The sequence below is a fragment of the Xenopus tropicalis genome, chromosome 9 (assembly GCF_000004195.4).
Source record: "Xenopus tropicalis strain Nigerian chromosome 9, UCB_Xtro_10.0, whole genome shotgun sequence".
NCBI classification, from domain to species: domain Eukaryota; kingdom Metazoa; phylum Chordata; class Amphibia; order Anura; family Pipidae; genus Xenopus; species Xenopus tropicalis.
The window spans coordinates 45,276,846-45,300,947 of NC_030685.2; the positions used below are offsets into that span (position 1 = coordinate 45,276,846).

General features: G+C 39.3%; 1 protein-coding gene across 4 annotated transcripts in view; it reads left to right on the forward strand.

The window, feature by feature from the left end:
* mfsd6 (major facilitator superfamily domain containing 6) overlaps nucleotides 1–24,102 on the forward strand; it is a 102,030-nt gene that overhangs the window by 62,333 nt on the left and 15,595 nt on the right. For 3 of the 4 annotated variants that reach the window (XM_002941594.5, XM_012969218.3, XM_031893697.1), the window contains 3 exons: nucleotides 3,244–3,341; nucleotides 11,126–11,287; nucleotides 21,149–21,247. In XM_002941594.5, coding sequence (XP_002941640.2) covers nucleotides 3,244–3,341; nucleotides 11,126–11,287; nucleotides 21,149–21,247 — 359 coding nt within the window. The remainder of the gene's footprint in view (nucleotides 1–3,243; nucleotides 3,342–11,125; nucleotides 11,288–21,148; nucleotides 21,248–24,102) is intronic. The other variant, XM_004917293.4, reaches the window with a different exon arrangement.

Below are 24,102 nucleotides of genomic sequence, written 5' to 3' on the forward strand. Positions count from 1 at the left end.
AGAATACAATGATTCATGGATGTATTGCTACCTAGTGGGCACTTTTATGAAAGCAGTTATGAAAAACATGTATTAAGTATCCAAGCAGGAATTGACCTTTATCGCAGGAAGTTTGTGTTGCCTCATTTTGGATGTTATCTCCTGTGTGCCTTATGAGTTTCTTCCACAGTCCTGGGACATCAATTGTCTGTAAGTGTTATTGCACCAAGATACCTATATATAGAAGCATGTATACCTGTTCTCTATATATGCAGTGGCTTGCAAAAGTATTCGGCCCCCTTGAACTTTTCCACATTTTGTCACATTACAGCCACAAACATGAATCAATGTTATTGGAATTCCACGTAAAAGACCAATACAAAGTGGTGTACACGTGAGAAGTGGAACGAAAATCATACATAATTCCAAACATTTTTTACAAATAAATAACTGCAAAGTGGGGTGTGCGTAATTATTCAGCCCCCTTTGGTCTGAGTGCAGTCAGTTGCCCATAGACATTGCCTGATGAGTGCTAATGACTAAATAGAGTGCGCCTGTGTCTAATGGCAGTACAAATACAGCTGCTCTGTGACGGCCTCAGAGGTTGTCTAAGAGAATATTGGGAGCAACGACACCATGAAGTCCAAAAAACACACCAGACAGGTCAGGGATAAAGTTATTGAGAAATTTAAAGCAGGCTTAGGCTACAAAAAGATTTCCAAAGCCTTGAACATCCCACGGAGCACTGTTCAAGCGATCATTCAGAAATGGAAGGAGTATGGCACAACTGTAAACCTATCAAGACAAGGCCGTCCACCTAAACTCACAGGCCGAACAAGGAGAGCGCTGATCAGAAATGCAGCCAAGAGGCCCATGGTGACTCTGGGGGAGCTGCATAGATCTACAGCTCAGGTGGGGGATCTGTCCATAGGACAACTATTAGTCGTGCACTGCACAAAGTTGGCCTTTATGGAAGAGTGGGAAGAAGAAAGCCATTGTTAACAGAAAACCATAAGAAGTCCCGTTTGCAGTTTGCCACAAGCCATGTGGGGGACACAGCAAACATGTGGAAGAAGGTGCTCTGGTCAGATGAGACCAAAATGGAACTTTTTGGCCAAAATGCAAAACGCTATGTGTGGCGGAAAACTAACACTGCACATCACTCTGAACACACCATCCCCACTGTCACATATGGGGGGGGCAGCATCATGCTCTGGGGGGGGCTTCTCTTCAGCAGGGACAGGGAAGCTGGTCAGAGTTGATGGGAAGATGGATGGAGCCAAATACAGGGCAATCTTGGAAGAAAACCTCTTGGAGTCTGCAAAAGACTTGAGACTGGGGCGGAGATTCACCTTCCAGCAGGACAACGACCCTAAACATAAAGCCAGGGCAACAATGGAATGGTTTAAAACAAAACATATCCATGTGTTAGAATGGCCCAGTCAAAGTCCAGATCTAAATCCAATCGAGAATCTGTGGCAAGATCTGAAAACTGCTGTTCACAAACGCTGTCCATCTAATCTGACTGAGCTGGAGCTGTTTAGCAAAGAAGAATGGGCAAGGATTTCAGTCTCTAGATGTGCAAAGCTGGTAGAGACATACCCTAAAAGACTGGCAGCTGTAATTGCAGCAAAAGGTGGTTCTACAAAGTATTGACTCAGGGGGCTGAATAATTATGCACACCCCACTTTGCAGTTATTTATTTGTAAAAAATGTTTGGAATCATGTATGATTTTCGTTCCACTTCTCACGTGTACACCACTTTGTATTGGTCTTTCACGTGGCATTCCAATAAAATTGACTCATGTTTGTGGCTGTAATGTGACAAAATGTGGAAAAGTTCAAGGGGGTCGAATACTTTTGCAAGCCACTGTATATAGTATATTGATTTGTTGTTTGTATTGCATTTCAGTTTCACAAAAAATAACAAGCCAATAATAAAAAATAAGAATTAAGAACTTAGAATCCACCAATGAATATTACAAGAAAGGAACTTCTTTTCTGTTTCTTGAAGATTCTGGCTATTGTTTAGCTGACTGTCTAGCTGCACACACAGTACAGTGCCGCGAGGGCAGTACAGTTACTGACCAGAGTATAAGGATCAGATTAGTGATGTTTGGGCCAACTATTCGACCAGCACTTTACCCGACATGACCCGCAGCTTTGCATCTATTTATACAATAGCAAATGTATTAGTGGAAGAAGTAGATGGGTTAGGAGAGCAAGATGGTTAGAAGGTGCCAGTGATAAAATCAGAAAGATCAGAAGGATTTTTGGTATAAAATAAAATTGAGAAAGTGGCTATTGTTATGAGTTGATGTCTATCCACTGCTGGAGTTCAAAGGTGGAGGTTAGATAGAGAAAATGAAAGGGCCAAGGTCAGTACTGAGGTTCCAAAGTCAGACAGGAAGTTGGCAGAGGCGGCAGTTGAATGCGGTCTGTAAATGATGGTCACAGTACAGAGAGAAGGTAAAAGATAATAATGGCATTTACTTCAACATATTTTAATTAAAATTCTGTAGGGACTGAAATGTGTTGGAACCTAAACCTAGAAGAGAGGAGAATTCTCATGTCCTATGGTGGATGGGTAGGGTTGCCACGTGTCCTGTCCGTAAAATTTCAGCTGAAGCCAGGGCTGGTTATAAGCAATATACTTAATAGTAAATTTGTTATAACTAGTCGATCCACCCCAGACCCACCCGATCAGCCCCTTTCTCCATACCTAGCTCCTATACTCAATATATCTGCAGCCAGTTTCTTGATGGGACTTCACTATCTTGACACCATGATGCTGTCCTCGTGACACCATAGCTCCACCCATTGATGTTGAGTCCACCATAAGAAAATGCAGCCTCAATAACAGTATAATTTGGGGAAACCAAGTTTCTGTTAAGGGAAGAAAATTAAGTAATTTCATGAATGTGGACAAAAATGGGAGATACAGTAGTCATTTAATGCAAATAGTCACTTTGCCATTTAATGCTGGGGGTCAGTGTGAAATATAAAGGTAGGGGGTCATTGTAGTATTTTGAACCACTGTGACATTTAAATGTGTAACACAAAATTATGATCTGTAAAGGTGGGTACAGGCTGTGCAAATTTTCAGTCACTCAAATTTTGAGCTCCAGGCTCTTTTGTGTATTAGGTGAATTACTGAGTGCTAGATCTGAAAACTCATATAAAAAAGGAAGATGACCAGTAATGCCATATTTAAATAATGAATTCTCAAATATAAATTTTAACATACAAATTCATTTTTTTTAGGGTACTTTACATTGGTCTTGCTTGCAATACTGCTCGTTACCTGTATATCTCATACATGGAAAATGCCTGGACAGTATTACCTATGGAGGTGCTACAAGGTAAGACAAATATAGATTTACAAGAAAATTGCCAATGATGTGACTATTTGGTCTTCATTACTGAACGCTTATTAGGGGTTAGTCATATAATTCACTTCTGAATAAAGTTGGCTGGGCAATACTCACATGCCATTTCTAATATCCAGTCTGCTTGTTGTAACCTCCAATATATATGCACAGAGTAGTTGGAATAAATAACCAGCTGTGTGCCCTTTTGGACAGGCTCTCAAAATAAATTACTTTTAGGTGTAAAAGTTGGCTGAAAATGTAAAAGGAGGACTTTTATCCATAATTATAGATATACAGTAGTGTTGCTAGTAATATGCAACCCTGTTTAAAATACACTTTTATCCAGTGGTTCTGCTGCTGCCATGGTGAGGAAGGATGTGAGATGGACAGAAATGCTTGGTTGGTGTAGAATGCTGTGCTTGTCATAGTGTTATTTAGGCTATTTGGATCTCCATACCTTAAATCTACTTAAAACTCAGTTAACTCTTTCACTGCCAGTCAATTTGATGAAAGCGGAACTTTTATTGCCAAACATTTTCTGAACATTTTGCACTCTTTCACTTTAGGGGCCTTTCTTCAGGGGGACTTTTAGTTTACCCCAGGAAAACAATATATATATATATATTTTTTTTTTTTTAACACAACTGAAGATTTCAAACAATGGTAGATTTTTTGTGTAATTTCAATTCTGTAACAAGATATGGGCTTCTAAATGTCTAAAAAATAAAAAATTTCCATAATATAAACACATTCCAGAAACAAATTATTATATGCACGAAAATCAGCCGATTTGGAAAGTCTCATGTCTCCTGAATGTGCCAATACCAAATATATATAGTTTTATGGAGATTTCTCACTTGTATAGGTCAAAAACTCCCAGCAAGTAAAATTGTCTGTCTACTCCAAACTACCAAGTTTTAGACAGAATGTTTGTCAGGGTGTAATTACAGAAGCACTTTAAAAGTTTTTAATAGTACAAGATCCCAGAACTCCAAACCTATATACTTTGCCCAAAATTCACAAAGACCCGGTGTGCCCCCTGGGTTGGCCAATTGTTTCATCAGTTGGTTCTATTTTTAACCCTATGGCTATCATGCTAGATAAGATCTTAGGCCCATTATTACAGGAGGTTCCCTCTTATGTTAGGGATACAGCTCATTTTCTGGAGAGATTGAGGTCTTTGGGTGAGGTGATTGAAGGGGATGTACTACTGGCTACTTTTGATGTGGCCAGTCTGTACACCTCAATACCGCAGAAGGAGGGCATCCAGGCTTGCACCTGGTTATTGAACAATAGGGCTAATTATACTGAACAGCAACTCTCTTTTTGTACAGATGTTGGAGATAATTTCAAGATGTAATTACTTTGCCTTTAGAGACCAATTCTATCTAGAGTTACATGGAAATGTCGCCGCATCATATGCCAATGCCTTTATGGCAATGTTGGAAGAACTATACATTTATCGCGATGTGGACTTCACAGGCCACTGTGTGGCCTGGTGGAGATATATTGACGATATCTTTGTGGTATGGCGGGGTGACATGAATTCCTTATTGCGGTTCCACGGTAACTTGCAAAAGATACATCCGTCGATATATTTTACATTAACTTTTGATCGCCAGCAGATACAGTTTCTGGATGTCCTGATCTATAGGAATCAGGGAGGTGGTATTGACACATCAATATACACCAAACCCACAGATCGCAATCAATGTTTACATTATCGGAGTAATCACCCAATACATACTAAGAGATCAATACCCATTGATCTCATTGTCTAGAGTAGACAGGATTGTAAGTGATGAACAGGAGAAAGTAAAACAACAAGGAGTGATGTGTAATAAATTCAGAGAAAAGGGTTATCCACGGCATGTTTTGCAACAGGCTATAAAGAAGGTGGGTAGAACTAATAAAAAACAACAAAAAGATGTCCGCATTCTATGTGTCACGCAGTTTAGTTCCTGCAGCAAAAATTTGGGGACCATTTTGCGGCACATTTGGCAAAGGGCTTATCCCCAAATTATTGATTTTAAATCACCACCACTCTTATCTTATCGTAAAACGATAGGAAATATGGTTACATCCTCGAGGGTAAAAGCCCAAAGATCGGGGAGACGCACTGATACACACCTGGGTCTGAGAACCCCAGGGATGTATCGATGTTCAGGCTGCACACAATGCCATAGTGTGATCAGAGGCAAGGAATTTATACAAAACAATTTTTCAGTGTGAATGAAATGTATAACCCACTCCAGATACCTTGTGCTTCGCTTTAAACAAAAAAAATACTTAATTCTGGAGCGCCCTCCTCTGTCCAGACTTCTCAGATGAGGTCTTATGGGGTAAAATAAAATAAATAAATTTTAAAAAAATAGCGTAATACAGTAATGAGATATTAATAATCATCCCTCTAAAACATGTTTATATCTAAAACAAATCTAGTGAACACCGCTACTAAATTTACTTCACTTTTCTGTGAAAACACATAAATACAATCCACCGCGAAATGTTTAAAGTTCGTGTCTATTTAAATAAGTGAATTTCCGTATTTCACACTCTTCCGTGACTTCTTTTTATCCTTAGCCAATTGTGTATATACTTACAGACCAACACTGTGGTCTTGGAGCTTGTAACAAATTCCCTCGTGGTTGAACTATAACTCCCAGCTTCTCTTTTTCCACTTTCTCCTGCTGCTGGACAAATATACAACGGACGTGTAAAATCCTAAAACTTTATTCTAAAACTAACAAACGCCATAAAAATTGCGCCCATCGGGAGTCCTTTTGTAAACCGCGTTGGATCCTTGCTTGCTTATCAGTCTCTTTATGCGATCTGCAGTACTCGCTTTGATCCTGGCTTGCAAATCTCTCCGTTCGCGTTCTCCCTTTGGCGTCTCTCTCCACCGCTGACGCGTTTCGCCGACTGGCTTCCTCTGAGCGATGATGTCATGTCCCTTGGTCCGTGTATTTAAGGGGTCCCACAGTTAAAGTTTTTAAAAACTTTATCAGTCCAAAAGTCTCTTGATTGCACCCTCCAGCTGAATCCCATTTAGTATTAGGTAGTAATGCTACAAACCATGATTGAATAACATAGGTTGTATAAAAGAGGAAAAATGTATAAATAAATAAATTGTAAAACCATTATAAAAAAGCTCTAAGATTGTAATCTATATTGAGGCCAAAAGGGGTTAGGGTTTTCAATTTATAAATCCACCAACTCTCTCTACGTAATGTGGTTCTTACTATGTCTCCTCCTCTCCAGTCCAAATTAACCTTTTCTATGCCAGAACATTTTAATCCACTAGGGTTGCTATTGTGAACTAACTTGAAGTGCTTGGAGACACTATGTGTTTCCAAGCCTTTTTTAATGTTGTTCACATGTTCTCCCAATCTTTCCCTTATAGTACAATTAGTTTTGCCTACATATATATATAATCCCGAAAATCCATAAGGACTTAAAGAATCCCCCAGGGCGACCAATTATATCGGGGATCAATTCTCTGACTAGTAATTTATCTCAGTTCTTAGACATTAAGTTGCAGAACTATGTGAAACAACTACCCTCATATTTAAAGGACTCAACACAGATTTTAAACATAATGGAGAAAGAAGTTTGGCAGGAGAATATGTTACTGGCAACTTTAGACGTTAAAAGTTTATATACATCAATCAAACACGATCATGGGCTAATAGCAGTAAAACACTATTTAATGAGAGATGGGAATATAGAGCCAACATTAAAGGAGTTTATTGCAGATGGAATAGAGTTTATATTGGGTCATAATTACTTCTGGTTTAATAATGAATTTTACTTACAGACGTGTGGCACCGCCATGGGGACACGAGTCGCCCCCAGCTATGCCAACTTATTCATGGGGATGTGGGAAGAAAACTCCCTGAAAGGCTGGGAGGCGAACCTCTCCCTGTGGCGGCGCTACATAGATGATATTATTATAATTTGGAAGGGAACAGAAGATGAGCTCAAAAAGTTTGTCACCCACCTTAATGATAATGATATGAACCTAACATTTGATTTAACTTATAGTTCGGAAAGAGTTAGCTATTTAGACTTGGAGTTTTTTATAAAAGAATCGAAAATTTGCTCAAAAACCTTTTTCAAACCGGTTGATGTTAATAATTATGTGATGGCCTCTAGCAACCACGATCCCTTATGGCTGAAAAATATACCTTATGGCCAGTTTCGGAGAATTAAGAAAAATTGCAGTGAAGAATCTGATTTTAAAGATCAAACAAAGATATTAAGTGATAGATCCAAACAAAGAGGATACAAACATAAAGATATCGTGAGAGCAAGGGGGGAAGTGATAAATATTGAAAGAAGAGATCTATTAGAGTATAAAAATAAAGGAAAGGAGAATATACCAACAGATAGGATAGATTTTATTACACAATATAACCCCCAATCAAAGGAAATAAAGAAAATAATAAAGAAACATTGGGGAGTTTTACAGCTAGATAAGGAATTGTTTTCCCAATTACCAAAAGAACCAGGAGTGATATTTAAAAGGGCAACAAACGTAAAGCAAAGAATTACACATAGCTGTATACCCCCCCCAAAAAAGAATACATTTTGTGGGGAGTTAGCGGGATACTATTCATGCTCCTTGTGCAAATCCTGTAAATATGGCGTTAAGGTCAAAACATTTAAATCGAGAGTGACAGATGAGAAGTTCGAAATAGAAACATTAATAAAATGCACAACAAATAATGGCTTGCAGTATGTAGGCAAAACTAATCGTACTATAAGGGAAAGATTGGGAGAACATGTGAACAACATTAAAAAAGGCAACCCTAGTGCAACCCTTGTGAATTAAAATGTTCTGGCATAGAAAAGGTTAATTTGGACTGGAGAGGAGGAGACATAGTAAGAACCACATTACGTAGAGAGAGTTGGTGGATTTATAAATTGAAAACCCTAACCCCTTTTGGCCTCAATATAGATTACAATCTTAGAGCTTTTTTATAATGGTTTTACAATTTATTTATTTATACATTTTTCCTCTTTTATACAACCTATGTTATTCAATCATGGTTTGTAGCATTACTACCTAATACTAAATGGGATTCAGCTGGAGGGTGCAATCAAGAGACTTTTGGACTGATAAAGTTTTTAAAAACTTTAACTGTGGGACCCCTTAAATACAAGGACCAAGAGACATGACATCATCGCTCAGAGGAAGCCAGTCGGCGAAACGCGTCAGCGGTGGAGAGAGACGCCAAAGGGAGAACGCGAACGGAGAGATTTGCAAGCCAGGATCAAAGCGAGTACTGCAGATCGCATAAAGAGACTGATAAGCAAGCAAGGATCCGACGCTGTTTACAAAAGGACTCCCGATGGGCGCAATTTTTATGGCGTTTGTGAGTTTAAACTTTTAATATGTTTTAGAATAAAGTTTTAGGATTTTACACATGTCCGTTGTATATTTGTCCAGCAGCAGGAGAAAGTGGAAAAAGAGAAGCTGGGAGTTATAGTTAAACCACGAGGGAATTTGTTACAAGCTCCAAGACCACAGTGTTGGTCTGTAAGTATATGCACAATTGGCTAAGGATAAAAAGAAGTCAAGGAAGAGTGTGAAATACGGAAATTCACTTATTTAAATAGACACGAACTTTAAACATTTCGCGGTGGATTGTATTTATGTGTTTTCACAGAAAAGTGAAGTAAATTTAGTAGCGGTGTTCACTAGATTTGTTTTAGATATAAACACGTTTTAGAGGGGTGATTATTAATATCTCATTACTGTATTACGCTATTTTTTTATTTATTTATTTATTTTATTTTACCCCATAAGACCTCATCTGAGAAGTCTGGACAGAGGAGGGCGCTCCAGAGTTAAGTAAGGAATTTATACACCCAGGCACGGGTCATAAAGTCCAATTACGGGGGCACCATACTTGAATTATTTACCATATACACCATACTTCTAAATATGTAATCTACGCATTGACTTGTCCTTGTGGACTCTATATTGGCGAGACAACGCAAATGGTTAAGTCGAGCATTTCTCAACATAAATCCTCCATTAATCTGAGAAACAACAAATTACCCTTTCCATAAAGAAGACCAGTTGAAATTTATGGTCCTGGAAGGGATTCCGCCCCTAAAATATGGAGGGAACCGGGAACTCAAATTGAAACAGAGAGAAGTTTGGTGGATACATAAACTACAGTCATGATTTATATCTTTTTTTTTATAAATGTATATATTATGTTCCAATTGTTTGCACAAAGGGTTACACATGCAGGGAGTGTGGGTGGATATAAGGGATTGTTTATAACCGTTTCCAAGGTATCACCTGTATTTCACTACTCAATTGGAGAATTGCACTTGCACTACTGTTTGAGCTTGATAAAGGGCACATGGCTTGCCCGAAACGTCGCTTGAATTACTACAGAAACGCAGGCTACATGTAAGATGTTTTTATTATTATGAACTGAATATACCTTTTTGCACTTTTTGAAAAAACTTTTGAGTGCCGCCTTTTCTTGTTGTTTTTAGTATGTGAAGGAGTAAATGGAAATCTCTTTCAGAGGCAGTGCACCAGTATATATTATTTTTGGAGGCGAGTGCTGCCGTAACTTGTGTATACCTGAATTCAAAATAGGCACACATTTTTCTATTCTAAAATACAAAGCCCCAAAGCTTCCCCTAAATGTGCCGATTTTGAACATTTCAAAAAATCACTACACAACTTCCACTATGCAGCATCTTATTTTCTACAGGTAGCTATATAAAAAACCCTAAATATTAACAACAGATATCTACTGTACATAGGTTTATCAAAGCACATGGCACTTAGAGACCCCAAAATATACATTGTGCCCACTTATTTCATTGCTTACCTTTACCAAATTTATAAAAACACAGCAGTTTTATGTGAGGTAAAAGCTGCAGAAATGTAGGGTGGCCCTTGAAACCATATATTTTTGGAAAGTACACATTCAAACAAATCCAAAATGGCTGAATATTTCTTTCTACCCCAAACTACCAAATGTCAAAGCTTTCCTAAAGTTAGTGGTTTTGACAGCATTACTGAATATCGCCTAAATAAGTTGCAATTCGCCTCATTTATCTTGCACAGTCGTTTATGCAGGGTCCTGTGCAGCAGAAAGTGAGTGGGCAGCGCTGGGAGGGAGGAAGTAGCAGTATAAGCTGGAGATGTGATGCAATCGCGTTTGCTGCTTCTCTGCAACTGTAAAAACACTAACCAATAATCCGCCTCTGTTTTGGAGAAGATGTTTTGGGCCCATAGGTATAACTATAGAAGGCAGACCCAGCGACTGCTGGGGGCATGGGAGGAGGGGTAACAGGTCCGTTACTGTTCACCTACCCTTTAATTTTTTAAGGGAGGGCCTGTAAAGTTAACTCCACTGTTTGGGCCACAACAGGTGTTACACATCCACCAAGTTAAAAACCTCCACCTATACAGGCAAAGCAGGATTGTATTTGGACTAGGAATTTCCTAGGGAATTCAAGGACATTTTTAAAGTCACCCATAAGGTATAGAGGAAATGTAACTACCTATCCAATTTTTTCAGTTTTAAAGGAAACAGCTACAGATTGCAGGTCAGAATCTTAGAAAAGGGAAAACAAATGCCAGAGTTTAAATTCAGCCCGCCACATGACACAGCATATATAATCTAAATGGGTTAGACTGAGAATTTCCTGTTTTAAGTCAAAATCCTAACCAAAAAAAAACCTCTTTTGTACAGTATTTATCTAATGGAACTATTAAGAGCTGTGATTTTTTGTAGGTGTGACCCATGCAGCAATATGGGCTGCTTGCATTTCATACCTCAGTGCTGCTGTCCCACCTGAACTCCGAACTTCTGCACAGGGGATTCTCCAGGGCCTCCACTTAGGGCTTGGCAGAGGTTGTGGTGCAATGATTGGAGGTGTTTTGGTAAATTTCTTTGGTAAGTAATAAAATAATGTTTTTCTTCCCTTTTTTTTTTTAACCCTTTCACTGCCAACAACGTACGGCATATGTTGTTGCAGTGAAAGGCTTTATCTGCCAACAACGTGTGCCGTACGTTGTTTGGCAGATAAAGGCACATGCCGCTTCTGCAAAGAGTTTTTAGCGATGACAGCCCCCTGAGCAACGAGCCAGGGGGCTGTCATGTCGGCCCTGTGACAAATGAAACTCTATGGCAGGAGACCAAGGAGGACCCCACTACTGACACAGAGACATAAAAAAGCAACACTACAGTTTGCCAAAATGTACTTGAGTAAGCCACAATCCTTCTGGGAAAACGTCTTGTGGACAGATGAGAGCAAGATAGAGCTTTTTGGTCTGCTGTTTACTGAAAACAGAATGAGGCCTACAAAGAAAAGAACACAGTACCTACAGTGAAATATGGTGGAGATTCAATGATGTTTTGGGGTTATTTTGCAGCCTCTGGCACTGGGTGCCTTGAATGTGTGCAATGCATCATGAAATCTGGGGATTACCAAAGGATTTTGGGTCGCACTGTAGAGCCCAGTGTCAGAATGCTGGGTTTGCGTCCGAGATCTTGGGTCTTCTAGCAGGACAATGACCCCAAACATACGTCAAAAAACACCCAGAAATGGATGGCAACAAAGTGCTGGAGAGTTCTGAAATGGCCAGCAATGAGTCCAGATCTAAATCCCATTGAACATCTGTGGAGAGATCTTAAAATTGCTGTTGGGAAAAGGCGCCCTTCCAATAAGAGAGACATGGAGCAGTTTGCAAAGGAAGAGAGGTCCAAAATTCCCGGTGAGAGGTGTAAGAAGCTTATTGATGGTTATAGGAAGCAACTGGTTTCAGTTATTTTTTCCAAAGGGTGTGCAACCAAATATTAAGTTAAGGGTGCCAATAATTTTGTCCAGACCATTTTTGGAGTTTTGTGTGTGTCCAATTTGCTTTTTTTTCCTCCCTTTTTTGTTCTGTTCCAATACACACAAAGGGAATAAACATGTGTATAGCAAAACATGTGTTACTGCAATACTTTTCTGTGAGAAAAAAAATTTCTGGGGTGCCAACAATTTTGGCAATGACTGTATAATACAAAACAAATTTAGATTTTGAATAGAAAATGCTGCGATAAACTCAAGATAAGTGGTTACTACTAGAGGTAATTAAATATATGCCCACTTTTTATTTAGTTGTTGCTATATTTACATTGTTTATTGGCATCAAGGGGTTACAGACAGTGGTGTATTTAAGCCCACCGCTGCCCTAGATGATGGCCATATGCTTGTCCCAAGTCAGTCCATTCACAGGGTAGTGTTTATGCATATGCCAGTCATGAAAGGTAAGGGTAACTCCTCTTAGCTTAGCCGCTATATTTATCTGCAAGTGCCTGTCAGTGGGGAATTTTCAATTCTATATAAGCAACCAAGAGCTGACTTCCTAGAGCTGCCACAGCCATGGTTGCCTATATAAGCTCCTGTTCATGGAAAGAGACGCAGAGATATCCACCTGTAAGAAACTATATCTTGGTTATTTATTTTCACTAGATACTCATATCAACACCGCACAAAACCAATAAAAGTTACCTGTTCCTGTGATAACCAGACTGGGATAGCTAGTCTCATTGGACATATAAACACACCAAACCCATCCTACCAATACTTGTCTAAATCATTTAGCCCTTTTGTTATTTGTTAATCAAAATGCAAGATAAATTAAAATAAGCAAAAAAGTAAACAAAATTAAAAGAATTATTTCTTCCCTTGGGTTTTAAAGTACCCAATGCATGTATCCAGTAACATCATATTTTTAAACACACTGCTCCCAATCATCAGGGGGATAGGCAATTGACAATTCTGTCAAATGTTGTGTTGCTTCTCAGCACATTGTAAAATGGATGTTTATCCCAATTTAATTTACCATCTTACTGTGTTCAATTTTGGTATTAATATGGCTGTGTTCTCCAAACCACATTTTAAATATACAATTCCCTATATACTACAATAAAGAACACTTAAGAACTCAATGACAATTGTTAAAATAAGAACTCAATGAACAAGGACACTTGTTAAAATATATACACTGTGTAGGCCAGTGGTTCCCAACCGGTGGTTCATGAGCAACATGTTGCTGCCCAACCCCTTGGATGTTGCTCCAAGTGGCCTTAAAGCAGGTGCTTATTTTTGAATTCCTGGCTTGGAGGCAAGATTTGGTTGCATAAAAACCAGTTGTACTGCCAAACAGAGCTGCCTGTAGGCTGCCAGTCCACATAGGAGCTACCGAATAGCCAATCACAGCCCTTATTTGGCACCCTAATAAACATTTTTAACCCTTTCACTGCCAGCCGTTTTGGTCAAAGTGAAACTTGTATTGCCAGACACTTTTTGAACATTTTGCACTGTTTCACTTTAGGGGCCTTTCCTCTGGGGGACTTTTAGTTTACCCAGGAAAACAATATATCATTTTTTTTTCAGGACAACCTAAGCTTTCAAAATATGGTAGAATTTTCATGTAATTCCAATTCTGTAATAAGATATAGGCTTCTAAATGTCTAAAAATGAAAAAAAAAAAAATCAAATTTTCCATTTTGATTTCCAAAAATTATTTTATGCACGAAAATACAACTGATTTGGAAAGTCCCATGTCTCCTGAACGTGCCAATACCAAATATATATAGTTTTATGGAGATTTCTCGCATGTATAGGTCAAAAACTCCCAGCAGTAAATTACCAAATTTCCAAAGCACTGCTTCAAAATGCTGCATTCTTTAGATTTCAAGGCCAAAAATTTCACTAACAGAAGGTTTATCTCAGAAAATTGTATATTTTTTTGGAAAGAACAGATTCTCGGAAATCCAGAATAGGCACAGCTGTCTGTCTACTCCAAGCTATCAAGTTGCAAAGCTTTCCTAAATTTATTGTTTTTTTTATCAAAATTTGTGAAATTTTTAAAAAATCGCTTCAAAGCTTCCAGTCTATAGTATCTTATCTCCTACAGGTCATAAAGTAACCAAGTAAAACACCCTAAATATGAATGCCAGGGGTCCACTTAACAGTTTGATGCCCAATATGTATAGGTTTACATGTGGCATGTAGGGGCCCCAATGTGAACATACCCCCATATGGTCTATCAGTTCTGTCATTTCAGCTCCTGCAAAATCAACACATTTACATTATATGTGGGATAAAGCTAGTAAAAAGTACGCTCACCACAGAAAGTCATATTTTTGGAAAGTACACATTCCCCCGAATCTAAAATGGGTACCCATGTCTTTCTACTCCAAAGTTCCAACCTGTAAAACATTCCTAAAATTGGCATTTTTGATGACATTTCCAAAAATCCCCTCAAAGCTTCCAATTTGCAGCATCTTATCTCCCACGTATCATTAGGCACCAGGATAAAACACCCTGAATTTGAACGCCAGGGGTCCACTGAACAGTTTGATACCTAATATGTATAGGTTTACCTAAGTATGTGGCATGTAGGGGCCCCAATGGGAACATACCCCCATATGATCTATCATTTCAGCTCCTGCAAAATCAACACATTTACATCATTATATGTGGGATAAAGCTAGTAGAAAGTATGCTCACCCCAGAAAGTCGTATATTTTTGGAAAGTACACATTCCCCCAAATCTAAAATGAGTATCTGTGTCTTCTTCTTGTCTACTCCAAAGTACCAAGCTGTAAACATTTCCAAAAATCCCCTCAAAGCTTCCACTTTGCAGTATCTTATCTCCCACATACAATTTGGCACCAAGATAAAACGCCAGGGGTCCACTGAACAGTTTGATGCCCAATATGTATATGTATCTCCCACATAGCGTTAGGTACCAAGATATCAACACAAAAATCCTGCAAAATTAACACATTTAAATCCTTTATGTGGGACCCCCAGAAAACCATATTGTTTTGGAAAGTACACATTCTGACAAATCCAACATGGGTAAAGAGTCCTTTCTACACCAGAGTACCAATCTGCAAAGCTTTCCTAAATTTAGTGGTTTTTATGACATTTCAGAAAATCGCCTAAAAATGTTGCAATTTGTCTCACACAATTTCTTGCGTACAAAGGCAAATCACCCCAAATAGGAACACCTAAGGTCTACTGAACAGTTTGATGCCCAATATGCATAGATATACCAAAGTCTGTGGTGTGTACTGACCCCAAAATGAAAATAGTGCATATGGATTTCTCGCCTGCCAACTCAGCTACAAGAGCCCCCTGTCAGCGTATTATGTGCCGTAACACCCCCTATCTATACAGAGACCCCCAGAAAACCATATAGTTTCGGAAAGTACACATTCTGATGAATTCAAAATACATAGTAACATAGTAAGTTGGGTTGAAAAAAGACATACGTCCATCACGTTCAACCATAATGCCTATATATAACCTGCCTAACTACTAGTTGATCCAGAGGAAGGCAACTTGTACTAAGAGCTATCTCCCATAACCTTGTATTCCCTCACTTGCTAAGAAGCCATCCAGCCCCTTCTTAAAGTTTTTAATGTATCAGCCAGCACAACTGATTCTGGGAGGGAATTCCACAACTTCACAGCTCTCACAGTAAAAAATCCTTTCCGAAAATTTAAACGGAACCTCCCTTCTTTTAAACGGAGTGGGTGCCCTCGTGTCCGTTGGAAGGACCTACTGGTAAATAAAACATTAGAAAGGTTATTATATGATCCCCTTATATATTTATACATAGTTATCATGTCACCTCTTAAGCGCCTCTTCTCCAGTGTAAACAGACCCAACTTGGCCAGTCTTTCTTCAAAACTGAGACTTTCCATACCCTTTACCAGCTTAATTGCCCTGTTTTGGACCCTCTCTAATTCAATAATGTCCTGTTTGAGCACTGGAAACCAAAACTCAACAGCATATTGTAGGTGGGGTCTTAGCAGCGCTCTGTAAAGGGGAAAAATAACACCCTCCTCCCGTGAATCTATACCCCTTTTAATACAGCTCAAAACCTTGATTGCCCTGGCAGCTGCTGCCTGGCATTGCTTGCTACAGCCAAGTTTATTATCTACAAGGACTCCAAGGTCCTTCTCCATTGCGGATTTGCCTAGTGCAGTCCCATTAAGGGTATAAGTGGCTTGCATATTTTTACATCCCAGGTGCATGACCTTACATTTATCCACATTAAATCTCATCTGCCACTTAGCCGCCAGATTGCCAGTTGGTCAAGGTCCTGCTGCAAGGATGCCACATCCTGGATAGAATTGACTGGTCTGCAGAGTTTTGTGACATCTGCAAACACTGATTATTGCTTATAATACCCTCTCCTAAGTCATTTATGAACAAGTTAAACAAAAGTGGACCCAGTACACTGAGGGACCCCACAGAGAACCTTACTCCAAGTAGAGAATGTACATTAACAACCACCCTCTGTACTCGATCCTGTAGCCAGTTTTCTCTCCATGTGCAAACGACTTTACTAAGACCAATATACCTTAGTTTAGAAAGCAGTCATTTGTGGGGAACGGTATCAAATGACTTAGCAAAATCCAAATAGATTATATCTACTGCATCACCACTGTCCAGCTTCTTACTCACCTCATCATAAAAAGCAATTAATTTTTTTCTGACATGACCTGTCCTTCATAAAGCCATGCTGATTACTGCTCATAATGCCATTCTCCAGTACATAATTTTGTATGTGATCCCTTAACAAGCCTTTAAATAACTTGCCCACCACGGATGTCAAACTTACAGGCCTATAATTGCTAGACTGAGATTTTTCTCCCTTTTTAAATATAGGAATGACATTAGCCTTCTTCTAATCCATAGGTACCATACCTGATGAAAGATGAGAATATCAGAAACAAAGGCCACTGTAAATCTGACCCTAGCTCTCTCAGTACCCCAGGGTGCCTTATTCACATTTATCTTGTGTAACCCTTTAAGCACCATATACTGTGTCGACCACTGCGTAGTTGGAGCTGAGGCAACAGCGCAGCTATTGGGTGGGACTTGGCACTCTGGCTCCTCTACTGTATACACAGAAGAAAAGAACTGGTTTAGCACATCTGCCCTTTCTGTATCCGCTGTAACCATATTGTTACTATAACTCAATGGGGCCACACCCTCAACCTGCATCTTTCAACTATTAATGTACTTGAACTTTTTGGGGTTAGTTTTGGCCTCAGTCGCAATGCGCTCCTCATTTTCTATCCTGCATTGCTGCTTTACAACACTTGTTATAGTGTTTTTATTCATTAAACACAGCTACTGTCCCCTCTGGCTTACATTTCTTAAAAGCTTTCCTTTTTCCCTGTTAACTTATTTACCTCAGAGTTAAGCCACATAGGGTGATTCTTAACACTTCAATTCAAATTCAAAATGTCAATTCAAATTCAAACACTTCAATTAAAAAAAAAACTTAACAATTCCTGCTTAATGATCAGACACACTCCTCCTTTTCTATTGCCCCTGTCCCTCTGAAACAATGTGTAACCCCCAATATTAACTGCCCATTCCTCTTTGTACTTGCATGTTTCTTAAAACATCAACTACTACTACTACCTTCCTCTAACAAGTCATAAAGGTATAGAAATTATAGCCACTCTCCTTCCCTCTCCAAAAATTAAGTTTTTAATGTTCTTTGTTCTGTAGCTCCAATTAACTCTCTCTTCACAAAACCCAAGAACATACAAATCCCACTCTTACCTTACCTTCCTCTCCTTCCTATTACTAACAGCTGGTGACATTTCCCCCATCCCTGGCCCTTAACCCATGCCTGTTTTGTCATAGCCACATTCTCCAAACCCACCATGTAACACTCTACACTACATACACTTTATTCCTATACCTAAAGTTACTGTTCAAATATATTGTGCCCTTTGGAATTCCCGCTCAATCTGCAACAAACTTGGTGCTTTGCTTTTTGTTTCCTTTCATTTGATTCCCCATCCATCGTACTAGGTGACTTTAACATAACTATTAACAGTCCTAATGCCCTGCTTTCTCTAAACTCTTTTCATGAACATCCTTTTTTTAAGGCTTTGCAAGCGCTGCACCCCTTCTATGGAATTCACTCCAATGGCCTGTCCGACTTTATCCCAAACTTTTTGCTTTCAAAAGATCTCTTAAAACACATTTATTAAAAACAGTGTACCCTCATTTACTTTAGCATAATTTCAGTGTGCTGCTAAATGCAATACCCTATGCTACATCTCTAACCTTGCTTACTTCTAATCTTGTCATTCTGGTACCTTATGATTCTATCCCTTCTCCTTTTAGATTGTAAGCTCTTTTTAATTCTTGTATCAGTTATTGGTTGCTTTGTATGTAATTCTGTATGTTCACTATATAAACACATTTATTGTACTGTGCTGTGGAATATGTCAGCACTGTATAAATACTGTTAATAATAATAGAAGACGTCCATATAAAAGTAAGTGCTGGGAACGAGATCTAAAGCTGATACTGGGACACAGTAAAACATTGTTTGAGCTCCACTAACCACAGTCTCATGGGGTGGGAAACAGACGGGCAAGACTTGTGCTGCTACTGCAGAGTTCTGCTTGTCACAATTATGACCATTTCCTGTGGTAGAATGTATGATATACATTATATATTATATACTGTATATGATAAATATGCAATATGTGGCTGAATTGGCACAATAACGAGGCATCAGTTTTACAGTGTAATACATTCACTTAATATATAAGGTGATCTGGTTTTCCATCTAGCATTATAGATACATAAATAGTAAACTATTGGTAGCTATTGCCTTGATCTTAAAGGCATAATATTCCCCTCATTGAGCCGATTCAGTTGAGCTTATTAAAAAAAAAGCTGAACGCACAATACATGAATTGTGCAACGTGGCATTGGTGGATGGAGCGAGACATGATGTCCCAGATGTGCTCAATTGGATTCAGGTCTGGGGGAATGGGCGGGGCCAGTCCATAGCATCAATGCCTTCGTCTTGCAGGAATTGCTGACACACTCCAGCCACATGAGGCATGCATTGTCTTGCATTAGGAGGAACCCAGGGCCAACCGCACCAGCATATGGTCTAACAAGGGGTCTGAGGATCTCATCTCGGTACCTAATGGCAGGGCACCAGTGGCGAATTTGCCAATCTTGGTGTTCTCTGGCAAATACCAAACATCCTGCACAGTGTTAGGCTGTAAGCACAACCCCCACCTTTGGATGTTGGGCCCTCATACCACCCTCATGGAGTCTGTTTCTGACCGTTTGAACAGACACATGCACATTTGTGGCCCGCTGGAGGTCATTTTGCAGGGCTCTGGCAGTGCTCCTCCTGTTCCTCCTTGCACAAAGGTGGAGGTAGCGGTCCTGCTGCTGGGTTGTTGCCCTCCTATGGCCTCCTACACGTTTCCTGATGTAATGGCCTGTCTCCTGGTAGCACTTCTATGCTCTGGACACTACCCTGACAGAAACAGCAAACCTTCTTGCCACAGCTCGCATTGATGTGCCATCTTGGATGAGCTGCACTACCTGGGTTGTAGACTCCCATCTCATGCTATCACTAGAGTGAAAGCACCGCCAGCATTCAAAAGTGGCCAAAACATCAGCCAGAAAGCATAGGAACTGAGAAGTGGTCTGTGGTCACCACCTGCAGAACCACTCCTTTATTGGGGATGTCTTGCTAATTGCCTATAATTTTTTTTTTTTTTCAAATTGTTTTTATTTTTATTTTTTTTTTTTATATAACAATCGGATTGCATACATACAAGATAGTGTCCTTTGCAGATAATTGCCTATAATTTTAACATAAGCCCAACTAAGATGTGTGTTTACTAAGATTGGAGATAAATATCACTGGTGATGTTGCCCATAGCAACCAATCTGTAATTAGATTTGAGCAGTGACCTACAAGTTAGAAATCAAAAGCAAAGATCTGATTGGTTACTATAGGCAACATCACTGGTGATATTTATCTCCAATCTTAGAAATACGCCTCTAAGATAATTTAAAAATCAGAAAAAACTCAATCTGAATCCATCCAAAAAAATTCTTCCTTATTCCAATGGGACAATTCTAACAAACCCCAATCAACCTTTGTATTTTGTCACTTGCTAAAAGTCATCTAATGCTCCCTGTCTATTTTTCTGCCTGTGCAACTTATGCCCAACTGAATGAGTTCATGTAAAAAAGAGGGGTATATCTTTCCCTTTTAAGAGATGTTATTTTTAGTATTTAAATAGGTTGAATTTGTAGCTCTTATGGAAGCTGTATAAGGTGCTAGTTGCTTATTCTCATTAGTCATATTTAAATGTGGGATCACTGAAAAACATTATCTTTGTGTACTTGTCTGAGAAATGATAAACCCAATATATATTCCAAATGTGTAAATCTTGTTTAGATAGCTATAATGTTGCATTAGTTTTTTTTTGTCTCATCACTGAAATCAACTGAAAGATAGTTCAAACAATACCTTGCTATTCAATGCAAAAGGTATTTGTTTCAGAGTTTCTCCCTTTAGCATTTCAGTGGAATAGATTTTACACTTTCACTGCCATGTGGCAGAATCTAGGTTGCTGGCACTCTTTAAATATTTAGTCACCCAGATGTTGTTTAAGTGTATGGTTTTAAATGTATGTTTCTTTCTGTAAACTTTAGGATATTGTTTTATTATATGCTTAACACAGTGATTTTTTTTAAGCTAAAATCATAGGGAATGAACACAGAAGATATAGTCATATTTAATGTGTAAAATTAGCATAGAAAAGAAAAAAACTTTTACATTGCAACAGTAGCTATATATAGCTTTTTCTAGCTTTTTGCATTCTTCTAGATCTAATATTTATATTAGTATGAACTCAAGGTATCCTATTGAATTGTTTACTTTTATTCCCTAGGTGCTGCAGAAACTTTCCGAGGGATAGGAATGGCATGTTTGGTTATTCTTTTACTCTTTGCTTTGATACAGTGGATAGCTGTATCTCAAAAGGAAGAAGGTAATTCATATGTTTTGTGTTACAAAAATATAAACCGCACACTAAAAAAGTGTGTGGAATAATTATATTATAATTACACCAAAAAGACTTTTTTAAGTTAGATTGTAAAACACCACAGCTTGCTTTATTTTATAGATTTTATTTATTGGTTATGTACAAAAGTAACAACATAAGTACTTAGTGCTGACAGTACATATTGTTACATACATGCTTGCCATCTTTTCATAATAGCAGTCTACCACATTTAAGGAACTTACTTCCCCCTCGGACTCTATACCCAACTGGCTGTATTTGACTGGTAAAGTTAACTGGGAATTGCAGTCAGACTATGGGTCCCGTTTCTATTCAAAGAAAAAATCACAAGCTGTAACTTAATTTTGTAAATATGAGAGTTCTGTTTACAAGTTCTGCCTTTATAAATAGAGCTAAATCCATATTTTGGATTGTTTTATATAAACTTGATAGTTTCTTTCAAGGATTAGGTTTCCACAGTTTAGCATTCCATAAAGACAACTCCATGACCTGGATACATTGTAAGAAACAAATGGTAAAAGACATGCCACTGTTTACTGTTCCAGAGTCCAGAAAGAACCAACCACTGTATTAATAGACTGCTAATGTCAAATCTCTTCTGCCTTGGTTACTTTATACTGAAAGAGGCTAACCTGCAGCCTCACAGGGCTTATATTAGTATGTTTGGGTGTTGTGTGTCAAAACAATCAATCACCTCTCCCAAACCTTACTGTTGGTGCATCTCTAGTGTTGACTATTCCAGGTGATACTCATTGGCAATAATGAGCCAGCTCTGTAGTGAGATGAGAATTCTGGCTATTGGCCTGAAGTTGTCATTGTGGGAATCTCCATGCAAAAATCTCATGTAATTTACTGTTGGGTGAAAATTATCAGATACAAATTTATTCTGCACTAATTTGTAAATTAGAAAAATATTTATCATAGGATAATATGTATCAGTAAATATTGTCCTTTTTCCTTGAGCTGCCATTTTGTGATAGTCTGTGTACTTCCACAAAGATAACCTAATTATACAGCTCAAACTGTAACAGGAGGAAGTGTCGGAGTAAAGGATAGAACTTTGTCCATTAATTGGCTGATGTGACCTAACATATATATGTGCCCTCATTTGTTTATGTGCAATGTGAATCATATGATCCCAGGGGGTGGCCCTTAGTACTTAAAATGGCAATTTTCTGTTTAGGATTACATGAAAACAAACTACTAAAGTATATTTTTATGAAAATTGTTTATCTAGATAAAGCAAAATTTTACATATGAGCTGTTTTATTCAAAATCTTTTAGAGACCTACATTGCGTAGGGCAGTGCTGTCCAACTGGGTCCCGCTGGCCCCCCTCTGTGTGGCCCCCCACCTGTCTGTCTGGTTTGATGGCTTACCTTTGTGTAAGCTTTAAATGGTATCAGTACTGGCCTCCTGCATGGTTAACACCTCAGATTCAGGCTGTAAACCCCCTGTATTGTTTAAAAATGTAATCCCCTGTGTTGTTCACACCTTTTAATCCCTGCATAGTTCACTCCCTGCAGTCTTCACACCTCAGGCTGTAATCACCAACATTGTTCCCCTGTTCACACCTCAGACAGACTGTAGGTGCAGTAAAAACCCACAAATAAACCCTACACACTATAAAAAGAACATATACTGTGGTGGTACTGTAATTAAAAAGTTTTTTAATATATAGTTATTGTGCAGACTGTAGGAGCAGTGCCAGCATTGTGTCACTGTAGGCTGCCTGTATGTGCCATACTCTGCCTGCCCTATGCTGCCTGTGTGTGCCATACACACAGACAGCATAGGACAGGCAGAGTATGGCACACACAGGCAGGGTAGGAAAGGCAGAGTATGGCACTAAGAGGCAGCATAGGGCAGACAGAGTATGGCACACACAGGCAGGGTAGGGCAGGCAGAGTATGGCAAACACAGGCAGTGTAGGGCAGGCAGAGTATGGCACACACACAGGCAGGGTAGGGAAGGCAGAGTATGGCACACACAGGCAGGGTAGGGAAGGCAGAGTATGGCACACACAGGCAGGGTAGGGCAGGCAGCGTATGGCAAACACAGGCAGGGTAGGGAAGGCAGAGTATGGCACACACAGGCAGGGTAGGGAAGACAGAGTATGGCACACACCAGCAGGGTAGGGCAGGCAGAGTATGGCAGGTTTTTGCTGTACTACCACCATTAATATGGCTATGGTCATGCAATAACATGGGTGTGGTTTCAAGTGGGTGTGGTTTAAAAGGGGGAGTGGTCAAAACTAGCTTCCATCATCGGCCCTCCACCACGGAGGCCGGAAAAATTCCGGCCCTCGGTACCACAGAAGTTGGACAGCACTGGCGTAGGGTATAGTTTTCCTTTAAGTATTTTAAAGGAGAAGGAAAGGCTAAGTCACTTAGGGGTGCCAAAATGTTAGGCACCCCCAAGTGAATTAAATCGCCTACCTCCTTCCTAACAGGAATGAGGAAGCGATCGCAGCTACCCCGGGCTGGTTCTGTTCTCTCCGAACTTAAACTATAAAGTCGGCTTTTCACTCTACTGCGAATGCGATTGTCCCGGGAATTTGCCGGCAGCAGGAATACGGAAGGAGGAAGTGCTCGCTACAGGTACCCCGGGCTGGTGCTGTTTTCTCCTAACAGGGGCACCTGGTACAAGGTAAGCGATTAAAGTCACTTGATAAAAGCTTGCTCAATTAGTCCATGGTTGTCCTTTGCCTGAAGAGATACTTTTGGAAAGGAAATTGGCTGATGTGCACCAGTAAATTTCAGGAAATTGCAATGCATGGTGGTTCCCACAACAACAACTTCAGTTTAAGAAGGCCAGAAATCT